Below are 12,899 nucleotides of genomic sequence, written 5' to 3' on the forward strand. Positions count from 1 at the left end.
AGAAGTAGTAGTAAGAATGCCCAGAGTCGTAGCAATACTATTCCTACTAGCACTACCCTATTAGATTAATAGAAATAGCAATAGTAGAAATAATAGCAATGTTACTACTACTAGTCTTCGCATGACTGCTAGCATTGCTATGAGCATTAGAGCATTAATTATAGCCATAGGAGTATTATTCCTACTTATATAATTGCAATAAATAACAAAGCCAATCCCAACAGTAGCAGTGACAGCAATAGTCGTAACTACTACTATTCCTATGTAGAGGCCTGTCCCAGCCTTTCCAGAAGGCTCAGCACAGCCCAGTGCCCATACACCCAGTACCTCAGAGGAAGGCTTTAAAAGCAGGACAACCCCTGACACACGTAGCAGAAGGGGGTGGGGAGTGGGATTCCCACCCAGCTCTGTGTGGCAACCGGCAAAGCCCAGAAGCCTGGAACAACCCTGAGCAGAACGCAGGCACAGCTATGCCGTCACCCCAAGTAGTGGCTGTGCAACCTCATGTTGAGGCTACACATTTCCACACTTGGGCATTTCTTTCAGGAAAGCTTTGGCAGCGTTATTTCCTGAACAGGATCCAGCCCTGAGAACCTGGTTGGAGGGTGATGCTGAAGTCCATGGAGAACCTGGAGGGTGTTTGGCACAGGACAAGAGAGGCAGCAAGTTTCCCTGGACCAGGAGAAAGGGGACAAGTGTGTTTGTGCCCACGTGTGTCTGCCCTGCCCTGGGACCTGGCTCTCTCTCTAGTGAGGAGACAGATGCAGCTTAGAGATCTGGGTGGCTGCTGGTCTGATGAGCGGGGCTGAGTGTTGTGCTCACAAACCAAACAGGTCTCCCAGTCTGCCTTTATAGCTGGCCCAGTGCCCCAAAGGGACCTGTCTCCCTGCTCCCAGCTAGGGCTGTTTGGTGGCTGGGCAGCAGGAAGCCCTTTTGCCAGAGCTGGAGCAGGATCCCAGGCTCTTGTACCCAGGATGTCTCTGGGGGCTGTATTTTATCTGGACAAGAACAAGAGATGCTAGATGTACACCTTGCTGGGGTCATTTGACCTCAGTACTCTTTCCTGCCAAGGTCCGACTAGATGATCTACTCAGGTCCCTTCCGACCCTAGAAACTATGAAACTATAAGAGAATCCAAAGCAAGTTCCTCTACATGGGACATGATGTATTTGGATACTAGCAATCAGGGAACACTTCCCAGAGACAACATGCTGCTACATTTCACCTAGAGGATGTACTCATACCCTCCACACCTTTCCACAGGAGAGCTGGGCTTGCCATAGGCTGCTCTTCCTTCCCCCTGCCCACATTTCCCCCAGAAAAGGCACTCTACTGGCCCCTGACCACAGGCTTCTTCCAAAAGGCAGGGTCCTTACTACACAGCAATACACGGGAGTAACACCTCAAGTGTAACCAACTCCTGTGTCTGAGCATTTGCAACAAAGCCTGGACCACAGCATATCCTTGGCAAAGTGATGGGGCTGAGAAAGGATGAAGATCTGCGCTGGAAAGCATTCTGGGCCCTGGTCGGTTCCCATCTCCCAGCTCTGGAGAGGACAGAGCCCCAGCCACAGGGATACCGTGTTCAGTGCTGGGGCTTTCTGAGCACAGACTGCATTACAAGGAGTGCCATGAAGGGCAAGAAAGCAGGGCAGCAACAGGCACCTGGGGTGCTGAGCTCTTGAGAGGATGAGAAGCAAAACATGCCAAATTGGGCTCATGGGGTGGCACAGGCTCCAAGGCTGATAAAAAGATCATGTCATTGGTTCCCCCAGGATCTGATCTGGCATAGGCCCGGTGTTTCCTCTTAGCCCCTCCCCCAATCCAATCTTCAAGACCAGCCTCTGGGTCCTTGTTCTGTAGTGCCCTAGAAGGCTCAAAGGCTCCAGGAAGTCTTTCTGCACTCCAGCAGCTCGAGGCTGCTTGCCTAAATGCAGGAGCTGAGCAGGCAGGCATCCCTAAGCCCTCCCTGCACTGCTGGTAGAATTATGGATGATCCCAGGTGTGGATGTGCTGGTGTTTGGCTGGAGTGCAGGAGTCGTGGAAACTATTCTCACTTGCAGAGCACCTATGTGGCTCCTCCCTGATGCGGATGCACTGGTGCTACTGGAGGCTGGAGGAATCTCTGAATCTCTTCTACACAGAACAATAATGTGGCTCCTCCCCTTTGTGGATGCGCTGGTGTTTGGCTTGGCTGGAGGATTCACAGAATCTCTTCCCACGCTCAAGAAACTGGTGTGGATTCCCCACCGGCTGGATGCGCTGGTGCTGGGCAAGGGGGAAAGACTGGATGAAGCTCCACGCACACTCAAACCCCTGATGTGGCTTCTCCATTGTGTATTTATGCTGGTGATTGGCCAGGATAAAGGAATGAGTAAAGCTCTTCCTACACAATGAGCACTACTAGGGCTTCTCTGCTGTGTGAATGTGGTGGTGCTGGGTGAAGTTGGAAGATGGGGTGAAACTCTTCCCACACCAATGGGGCTTCTCCCACGTGTGGCTGTGCTGGTGCTAGGCAAAGTTGGAAGACAGGGTGAAGTTCTCCCCACATTAATGGGACTTCTTCCCTGTGTGGATATGCTGGTACGTGGTGAGGTAGTAGAAACTACCGAACCTCTTCCCATAGTCAGAGCACCGATGTGGCTTTTTTCCTGTGTGGCCACTCCCTGGCTGGGCCAAGCTGGAGGAGTGGATGAAGTTCTTCCACACTCAAAGGCCTCATGTCGTCTCTTCCTTGTGTGGACATACTGGTGCTGGGCCAGGTTGGAGGAGTGGGTGAATTTCTTGCCACACACCGAGCACTGATATGGCTTCTCCCCTGTGTGGATGCGCTGGTGCTCGACCAGGCTGGAAGAGCGGGCAAACCTCTTCCCACACTCAGAGCACTGATGTGGCTTCTCTCCTGTGTGGATGCTCTGGTGCCGGGCCAAGCTAGAGGAGTGGGTGAAGATCTTCCCACACTCAGAGCACTGATAAGGCCTCTCCCCTGTGTGGATGCGGTGGTGCAGGGCCAGGTGGTAGGACTGGGTGAAGCTCTTCCCACACTCAGAGCACCGATACGGCCTCTCCCCTGTGTGGATGCGCTGGTGCTCAGCCAGGCTGCAGGCATGGGTGAATTTCTTCCCACAGTCAGAGCACTGATGTGGCTTCTCCCCAGTGTGGATACGCTGGTGTATGGCCAGCCGGCAGGACCGGGTGAAGCTCTTCCCACACTCTGGGCACTGATATGGCTTCTCCCCTGGGCGCAAGCACCGGTGCCGAGCCAGGGTTGAGAGGGAGGTGAAGCCCCTCTCACACTTGGTGCATAGGTGGGGCTTCTCCCCAGCATGGCTTCTCTTGTGCAAAGCCAGGAGTAAGGGGCAGCTAAAGCTTTTCTGGCACTGAGGGCAGGGGTGGGCTTTGCCCCTGGGCTTGGCGGGGAGCTTCCGCTTCCTTTCGAGGCCTGCCCCACTGGGTCGGCTCAGATTTAGGGTCTCTGTACAGTGGAATTTTCCCTTGTGGCTATTCAGCTCCACAGATCCTTCCCTGCAACCAGGGCCGTCCCTGGCTTCTGTCCTTTCTTCACTCCCACACTCCAGGGGAGATGGCACCTGCTTCCCTGCTGTATTCTCCCTCTGCTGTTGGGGCCTCCCCTGGCTCTGGGGCCACTGGTCTTCCTCAGGTCTCAGGGACTCCATCTTGCCCAAATGGTCTGGGGAAGTCCAGGGTTGCTCCAGGTTTGCCGGCCCTTCTTCAGGATTCTGCTCCTCAGCTCTGCTCAGCAGCCAGGCACCTCCTGCATGGGGAAGAGAAACTCCAGGTTAGTTTCTGCCCTGCGGGCACAGGCCAAACATTGCTATTCCCTCTGCTGCGATGGGGCTGTGAACACTCATTTTTTCATAAGAGAACATGGTCTTCCTGCCAAAACCCAAGTGCTGGGGGTGAAGGAGCAGCATGTCCCTGTTCCGGGGTAATATTCCCGGCTTGTTGGAGGTCAGAGCCAGACTCACAGGGTTTCTGGCCCAGCTGTCAGCCCTATCCCCTCAGACCCTGCTATGGGAAACATACATGGGACATGTGTGTTAGGACAAGACCTCAGTGGCTTCCTGGTCTAATGGGACAAGGAGACCAGAAGCACAATCAACATAAAGGAAGGAGGAGGCTCTCTGACGGCTGTTCTGGTGCACAGCACTGGTGTGTCCAGGATGAGATGATGCTGAGCCCCCCACCTGGCTAGGCCAACATGTTTCAGAAGCCAAAGGGCATTGCTGAGACTGCTCTCCTGTGCTCGCCCGTGATCTCTGGCAGTTCTGAGAGCAGCATCTGGTACCAGGGTGAACAGCCTCACAATAGATTTCTGGGGCTTGCTAGCAGTCAAGGGTGTGTGGGGAGCACAGCTTTACACTGGAGCAGCTGCTTCTCCTTGGTAGAAAAGCCCATGTGGCTCATCCCTCCTGCCTCCAAGCACTGTTCTGGGAGGGGAGGACTTAGAGGTGTCACTCTCTCTCCTGAAAGGAGCAGGGTTGTGTCCTACCTGCTTCCAGAGAAAGGTCTACTACCTGCCTACTACCTGCTTCCCCCCCACATGAAAGTTTCTGAATCCCACACATCCCAGTGAGCCATTCAATGCAGCCTGAGACCAGGATTCAAGACATCCTGTGTTCCAGGTCGACCTGACCAGGAGACACCGACCTGTGCCTAAAAATCAAGACAGCATACTGGCCTGTTCCCTAGCAGCTGTAGTTGGGGGAAGAGATGAGGGGAACAGTTGCTCATCTCTACAGCTTGGTAACACTTGCCTGGACACATGATAACACAAGCTACTGGATGGCAGCACCCTGAAAGGACAGCATTGGCGAGGTCTGCCGGTTCGAGGCCCCTGTCACTGGGCATGGAGTAGTTTTGAGAGGGAAGTGTAACAGGGGGCTAAGTGTTCCTGGAAGGCATATTGAAACCCTTCCTCTCTGCTCTGTTCCAGTCCGAAATGTTCATCCTCCCACAGATGTGCCACATCCACCTCCTGTTCTGCTTTTTTGTCTGAAAGAGGTAGTGCAGGCTTGCTGGCAAATGCCTCTGTTGTAGGATCATCCCCAAGGATCACCTCAGACCTCGCTGTCTTGCACCCTCTTTTCCATGCTCCAAGTAGTCTCCAGCTGGGGCCTTCTCCTGCCTCTGCATTCTCCTCAGAGGCTTTCCCACTAGTGTGACTAGGGTAGTATTGCCGGTTAAGTGGTAGAATTCTCTCCTGCCACGCAGGAGGCCAGCAAAACATCGGTCCGATGGCCATGCACAGAAGAGATCTTTGACTCCCCCGGTGGAGGTAGTACAGAGAGCCCCGAGGTTGAGGAACAGGGAAGCCCCAGTGTGAGGGGGCAGCGATGAGAAGCCCCAGTGTGAGGGGGCAGCGAGGGGCTGAAAGAAAAGGCTGCTAGAGGCAGTGCAAAAACCTAAGTGGGGAGGTCGTACCTGCCACTTTAAGGGCCTGGAGCTGGCAGCTGCCAGGTGCCTGATTAGGGCAGCCATTCTGGATCTGGGCTGCCCATGTAAACATGGCAGTTCTGCTGTTGGAGGTGAGGCAACAATATCGCCTGGCTGGAGGGCTGTTGTTATTATCTGGAGGTAAGGGAGGAGCTGTAGGGGTTGGTAAGGAGGTTCCTGGTCCTGGGTACAACCTAAAACTGCACCCTGCCGGGAGTGGGTGGCCTGGTGGGGCTCCTAGTGGTGCGGGAGCCCCCAGGAAATGCCAGGCCAGTTACTACCCTGGTGAAAGGCAGGTTGGGGTGCCTTAACCCCTAGCCCCCACAGCCAGGTGGGTTACCCCTTGTTCTGGAGGGCCCAGAGGGTGGGCCCTTGGACAGAGGAAAAGGCCATAGACTCAATGCCTGTCTGAACTTCCCCTGACTGGCCCATGTTGGGGCTAGGACCAGAAGGGTCAAAGGGCCGGGGGCCTGCCATGAGGAACGGCCAAGAGCTGAAGGCCTAGGGTGCCCACTGGCCTGGAGGTGGGCCAGGGCTAGAAAGCCAAAGATCCCGGTGCAGGGACCACACCTGGAAGGGGAGGCAGGTCAAGGAGCTATGCTGCCCAATATGAAGGCGGATGAGACTGCCTGATGAGAGGATTCCAGGTTGGGGTTCAATCAGGAGGATTCTGGGGCCCAGTGCAGGGGCCGGTGATAGTAAGAATATCGTGATCTCATCTGCAAGGCTTGGGCTGCAGTGTAGGGGAGGAAAGGAGCCGCAGATAGCACCTCCTGGCATTGGGGCAGGAAATGGGCAGCATCCCGCTTAATTACATCTTTAACTAATTAATTAACATCAAGGCATGGTGAGCGAGAATGCAGGCGGTTAGCCCAGGAACAGGTGGGCAGACTATGGTTGGATTAGCTCGGAGCAGGCCCCCTGTTACAGTGAGTCAGGGGAGGAGACAACTCACCTGGCAACAGGTCCTCCAACCTTGAAATGTCCCCATGGCCTTCCTTATCACTGACCCAGAGCTCCTTCTGTCCTTGCTGGATGCAGAGAATTAAGTCAGGTGTAGGACCTTGGTACCCTGTTTGGAGCAACAGTTAAAAGGGGTTCATGACTGCAGACTGGATGCAAAATAACTAACTGGGATGTGGGGAATGGATGCAGTGATCTCAAGGATTCTACTGGGACCCTGAAGGACAAAGGAGGTTAAATGTTTAGGGTGAAAGAGAGGGCGCTGCAGGGGGAGAAGCCTTCAATACATTCTGGCCTTTGTCACCCAGGTGGTGGAGGGATAATTGTATAAAATGGGTGTGAGAGAGACAGTTTTCCCAGGGACAGGTGTGGAGATGCAGTGACCTGTGATGTAAATAGTGAAAACTTTATCTTTCTGCTCTGTACCACAAGGCACCAAAATGTAGAGAGGCTGGACACACTGGTGGCTGGATAAGATCCGTCTTATCAGTGTAATTCCAGGCAAAGTAATGGGAGTGAGTTTCTTCTCTGGGAAGCTTTAAAGCTGGGCCTGGAGGCAGGGAACGGAATTCAGGACAGATGGCCGACCATGACACTCCTCTCTGGGAGGGAGGGCCACTCCTCAGAGTAGAGGAAGGGAAGATGTTATAAGAACGGTAGTGGCAAAGACAGCAACCACCCCATGCAGGGATATGAGCACACGGGTGGGCAAATCCTTCACGATTTGCAACAAAGGTCCCAGGAGTTATGGATATGGACCACTGAGGGGAGAGGGAGGCACCTTTTACAGCACGTGTAAGCCTGTAACACAGGAATGGTCGACGTGGTCTTTGCTGAGCTACAGAAAGCCTTGGAGCCCTTGCCTAAGGAAGCCCTTCAGGAGAACTGGAGGGAAAAGAGATGAGAACAAAGGCAAATTGGCCTGGCAGAAGGTAAGTCCTTCTGTCCTGCCCACAGGCCAGAACAACCCCTGTATCAGAGACCCTCCTGAAATGACAGTAGGCTTTCACCAGCCGTACACTGAGCCCACCCCTTTAAAATCATCGTATTGAGCATCTGACATGCAGAGGGATTTCGGGAGGAGGATGAGACACCTTCTGAGAATGGCAAAGTGAGCTTTGGAGCAGATCTCCAAGTAAACACAGCCAAGCCAAAGCCTGTGGCCTATGAAGATGTCAGGAAGGAACATGGGCAGAAGCTTCCACAGACCCAGTGCTAGAAGTACCCAGGTTCCATCACGTGTGCACGGGTCACTAGAGACAGAGTTGAGGAAAGGCAGATCTCAGGGGTGGTTGCAGCAGAGGCTGATAAGACTTCCATTACCTTCAGCTGGGTTGTAACCAAAGGAAGAGAAAGGAGATTAAGATAGCACTGACTGAGCATGCTCAGAGTGTTAGACATGTGGGACAGGACACATTGGGTGGGAGGAGAAAGAAATAAAAAGCATTCCCCGAGGAACACCTGTCAGTGATTTTGTGCGCCCAATGAATTACAGATAACACAACCATGCTGAGAAAGGCAGGCAAGATCCCCTTGCCCAGATATGGCTGGATATGGAAGCACTGGGGGTGACAAGAACAAGGAAGACTCAGGAGAAAGCGGACAGATCAAAGGGAGCAGGAGATGCCAGTATGAAACACAAGAGCAGCCTGATCACATGCAGAGATGTGGGGAAGACGTGGATTTCAATCCCCAGGGAAAAGTTTGCAAGGAAGAGAGTGCTGAGAAGCAGGGAAAACAGACTAAGCACCAGTGCTCATGTGGCTGCAGGGAGAAGCAGGAAAGAGCTTTACCCAGGGAAATGAGGGCTTGGCAGTTCCTTAGCATCTGGTCCTGGTACAGCCCCTTCTGTGCATCCTCCAGCAGCTCCCACTCCTCCCGCGTAAAGTACACAGCCACAGCTTCAAAGGCCTCTCGGAGCTGCAGGCACAAGCATTTCTTCATCAGTGTCTCCTGTTCCCGCTGCATCCAGCCCCTGCCACCCTCTCCAGGATCCCTCTGTGCAACAGCTCTCTGCAGGCTTGGCCGTGACACATGGGTGCAAAATGCCCCACTCTTCATGGGATGTGGGTGCAGCCATGGACATAGGGGTGCAGGTGTCTGCCCTGGTGCAGCTGCAGCTCATCACGTTCTCTGTGCTCAGCCCTCTGAAGCAGCAGCTTTAGAGCCATGGGCTCCATGACTGTAATTTCCCATGCCAATACCCCTGGCTATTGGCATTGGGGAGCAAGCTCCAGTGAACACTGCCTAGGTGCGGTTGCAGCACTCATCACCAGCAGCTTGCTGCTCCTCAGCTCTCTCCACTGCCCAAACTCTTGACAGTGCCCCGGGTTCTCCCAGGTGTGGGCCCAGCTGCCCTCCCACTCCCAAGCTGGAGCTGGTGCCCTGCTCACCTCCATGCTCTCTCCCTGCCTTGGGTGCCCTGAGCCCTGAGCAGGGGCAGGGCAGGCTGGCCTCTCCCCCGGCCTCCCTGGGGAAGTCTTTGGCAGCTCCAGAAACATGTCTGCAGATTGGGCCTCTGGCTGCTCTGGCCAGGAATCACCAGGCTCCTGAAGTGCCCCATTGGACTGCATCATGTCTGAGGTCCCCTCCTTGACCTTCACGGGGACCTGGGAACAAGAGGAATGTGTCATAGGGGCTGGGACTGAGAGAGACATAGCAGGAAAAATCCCCTAAGCGCATGGAGATGGGGTCGACAGCATCCATGATGAGGGTGAAACGCTTGCACATTGAGTTTCTCCATGTCTGCTGGCTCCAGCCAAAACCCCTCAGCCAGGGTCACCACTTTGGCACATGTCTCCACGTGGTGCCCCCACTCCTTGTCTCCTGCAGCAGCACGGCCAGGACCTGCTCCAGCACCACCAGGTGCTCCCACTGCAGTTCTAGCAGAGCTCTTGCAGGCAAGCGCAGACCTCCCCCGGGTCCTCAGCCTCCTAGTGGCACCGGCCCTAGGTCTCTGGCCCGGGAAGCACGTTCCCTAGTGCCAGCGGTGCGGTGTGCGAGGGCCCCGAGGGCGCAGGAGGGGCTGCTTTACCTCCTGCCCCGGACCCGCTGTGCTGGACCAGCTCCTGCTGCAGGCCTGTCTCGGGGCGGCGTGAGGGGCTCGTCCTGCGCTTCCGGCTGGCCGGGCTGCCGGGGGCTCCAGCCTCGCCTGCCCGGGAGGCCTCGTCCCGGCCGGGGGCTCCGCTCCGCTGTCGCACGGGGCTGCGGGGCCGCCTGCGGGGAAGGAGGCGGCGCGGATCGGAGCAGGTGACGGGAGACCCGGGACCGACCCGGCCCCAGCCCGACGCTGCCCCGCCCCCGGCAGCCCCGACGCGGGCAACGGGGCACCTCCGCATCTCCCGGCAGCCCCCGCACCCCCCCCACTGCGACCCGCCGGGGATCAACCCCCTGTAACCTCGGCCCGGCGGCGCCTGCGCACTCACTGCCCTACTTCTGCTACGCCTTCGCTTCGGGCTGCTCCCCTTCACGCATGCGGACTGAGCCCCCGCCCCTCTGCAGCTAGCGCATGCGCAGAAAGCGGCTGTTTTCCTACTCCGCCCGGTAGGGGATACGCATGAGCTGCAGATGGTCCGGAAGTCGCGCTGGATGCGCGCGCAGCGGGGGCGGGCGGAAAAAAAGGTGCCAAAGCTGCAACCCCCTCCCCCCCGCGTTGGGGTTAATCTGTCTCGGCCGGGGCCGGGTCTCGGTCCCGCTGTGCCGCTTCCTCCGCGGGGCCGGGGAGCAGCAAACCCGCTCAAGAGGTGTCTGCGGTGCTGGGCTGACCTGCACCCGCCGCTTCCCTTCGGGAGGTTGGGCCCGCCCGAGGCGGCGAGATTTCGCGCTGCGGCCCCGTGCGGGGGGACGTTGGGGCAGGTGATAACATGTTTGTATAAACAGATAGGTGGACTGTACGTGTGTATATACTCATAACGGGTGCATGTTCTCTGATGTGTGTGTATGTGAATGTATATATCTGGATATGAATATGCATATGCATGTGGTTGTATACATGGAGGTGCTTGTGTATGTGTACATCTTCACGTGTGTGTAGGGGGTGCATCTGTGCCCAGCCACCCACTATGCTGCACCCGGTCACCTGCCAACCTCTGAGTGTCTCCCCAGAGTGCCTACAACTGGCTGACCCTCTTCCTGTGTGTACACACACACACACCCTTGAAATCACACACCTGTCACAGTAAATGCACCCAGTCCCTTGTGCACCCAGCCACTGCCCTTCCCTGCCCCCTAAAGAGATTCACAGGGCTTGGGGTTAGAAGGGACTCGGCAGATCATCAAGTCCAACCCCCTGCCCCGGGCAGAGAAGAGTGCAGGGATCAGACAACCCAGCCAGGTGTTTGTCCGGTCTGCCCTTAAAGACCCTGTGGCAGGGCACTGGGGGTCCTGCCACTTTAAGACCAGGGCCAAGCAGCCAGCAGGTGCTTGATTGCGGTGGCCATTTTAGATCTCTAGCTGCCTCTATGAAGGGATCAGGTCCCTGCTGGCAGCAACAGCATCTGGCTGAGAGGCTTTATAGACCACCCTGGAGGTAAGCAGGGAGCGGTAGGGGATGGCTAGGAGGTTCCTGGTCCTAGACATGACTTAAAACTGCACCCTGCCAGGAGTGGGTGGTCTGGTGGGGCTCTCAGTGGTGCAGGAGCTCCCAGGAAATGCCAGGCCAGTGATCACCCTGGTGAAAGGCAGGTTAGGATGCCTTAATGCTAGCTCCCACAACTGGGTGGGTCAGCTGCTAGTAGAGTCCTGAAGACAGACCCCAGAGAGAATGGGGTTAGAGGCTCAGAGACCTGATATAGAGAGTACCCTTGACTGGTCAGTGCTGGGGCTGGGACCAGACCAGTCAAAAGGCCCAGAGGCCCACCACAAGGGACACCCAGAGCTGAGGGCCTGGGGCTTCCGACTGGCCTTGGAGGTGAGACCAGGGCCTGTATGGCCAAAGGTCCCAGGGGGACCACACCTGAGAGAGGAAGACAGTTTCAGGGAGCCACATAGCCTGGATGAGGTGGGGTAGGCCACAGGAATGGAGGGGTCCTGATCGGAGAAGTTGGGCTGGTGACTGTAAGATCTATGGATGCCATCTGCGAGGCATGGGGTGCAGTGTAGGGGAGGTGCAGAGACGTAGATAGCACCCCGTGGCATTGGGGCATGAAATAGGCATCCTCCTGCCTAATGAAGATCATTAATTAACAACAAGGCATGACAGGCAGGAAGGTGGGCATTTGGTCCAGAACAGGTGGGCAGGACAAAGGTAAAAATTGGCCCCGAGAAAGCCCCTGTTACAGACCCCCAAGGCAGGAGAGAGCACCACCTCCAATGAAGCCCATTCCATACTTTGGCAACCATCACTGTAAAGAATTTCTTCCTGATGTGTAACCTGAATCTGCCTCTCCACCAGTTTGTGGCCCTTATTTTTAAGGGGTGCCCTGGTAAACAGAGCATCTCCTATCCCCTGCTGTGCCCCCTAATGGATTTATAGGCAGCCACAAGATCACCTCTCAGTCTTCTCTTGTGGAAACTGAAAAGATTCAGATCTCTCAGTCTTTCCTTGTAGGGCTTTACCGGCAGGCCTCTAACCATATGAGTAGCTTCCTCTGGACCCTCTCAAGGTTGTTCACATCTTTCTTGAAGTGCAGTGCCCAGAACTGGATGCAGTACTCCAACTACGGTCTCATCAGTTCTGCATAGCGGTGAAGTATCGCCTCCCTGGACCTGTTTGTGATGCACCTACTAATGCATGATAAAGTGCAGTTAGCTTTACTGATCACTTCATCACAGTGATGACTTATGTTCATGTTGGAATCAGCCATGACTGCAAGATCCCTTTCCTCTGCCGTGCTGCTGAGGAGGTCCTCTGCAAGCCTGTAAGTATGCTAGTGATTCCTTCTCCCCAGGTGCAGCACCTTGCACTTGTCCTTGTTGAACTGCATCCTGTTCTGTTCTGCCCACTTCTCCAACCTATCCAGATCCGCCAGAATTCATTGCCTGCCCACTAGTGTGTTTACCCCATAATTTGGTGTCATCCGCAAATTTGGACAGGGTGCTCTCCATGCCCTCATCCAAGTTGCTGATGAAGACATCGAACAGCACTGGTCCAAGGACTGAACTTTGGGGAACTCCACTACTCCCATCTTTCCAGGTCGATACCGACCTGTCCACCACCACTTTGGGTGCATCCTGTTAGCCAATTTGCCACCCACCTGACCATGTAATCATCTATGTTACTGCCACTCAGTTTATTTATGAGAACTGAATGAACTACCATATTAAAAGCCTTCTTAAAATGCAAGTAGATGACATCTACCTCATCCCCTGCATCTAAGCGTTTTGTGACCTGGTCATAAAAAGAAACAAGGTTAGTCAGGCAGGAGTTACCTCAGGGGCAGGCAATTATTTTGGGTGGAGGGTGGCTTACTGAGTTTTGGCAAGCCATTGAGGGCTGCATGCCAGGCAGCCAGAGGCAAATAAATACTAATTTTATAATT

At 55.2% G+C, this 12,899-nt stretch overlaps 1 protein-coding gene across 3 annotated transcripts; it reads right to left on the minus strand.

The window, feature by feature from the left end:
* Window positions 1-1,150: 1,150 nt before the first annotated feature.
* On the minus strand, window positions 1,151-9,905 carry LOC149861437 (uncharacterized). 3 transcript variants are annotated; one of them, XM_090055592.1, is made up of 6 exons: window positions 9,818-9,905; window positions 9,455-9,636; window positions 8,814-9,029; window positions 8,214-8,340; window positions 6,413-6,529; window positions 1,151-3,775 (listed from the first exon to the last, which is right to left on the minus strand). In XM_090055592.1, exons 3-6 carry the CDS (start codon window positions 8,994-8,996, stop codon window positions 1,959-1,961), a joined length of 2,244 nt encoding a protein of 747 aa, XP_089911718.1. In that variant the 5' UTR covers window positions 8,997-9,029; window positions 9,455-9,636; window positions 9,818-9,905; the 3' UTR covers window positions 1,151-1,958. The 3 variants fall into 3 exon arrangements, with proteins under 3 accessions (XP_089911718.1, XP_089911721.1, XP_089911719.1); XM_090055595.1 differs by having other exon boundaries at window positions 9,846-9,900; XM_090055593.1 differs by having other exon boundaries at window positions 9,854-9,886.
* Window positions 9,906-12,899: the final 2,994 nt, after the last annotated feature.

The sequence above is a fragment of the Crocodylus siamensis genome, chromosome 6 (genome assembly GCF_052110815.1).
Source record: "Crocodylus siamensis isolate JL-2025a chromosome 6, ASM5211081v1, whole genome shotgun sequence".
Classification (NCBI taxonomy): Eukaryota; Metazoa; Chordata; order Crocodylia; family Crocodylidae; genus Crocodylus; species Crocodylus siamensis.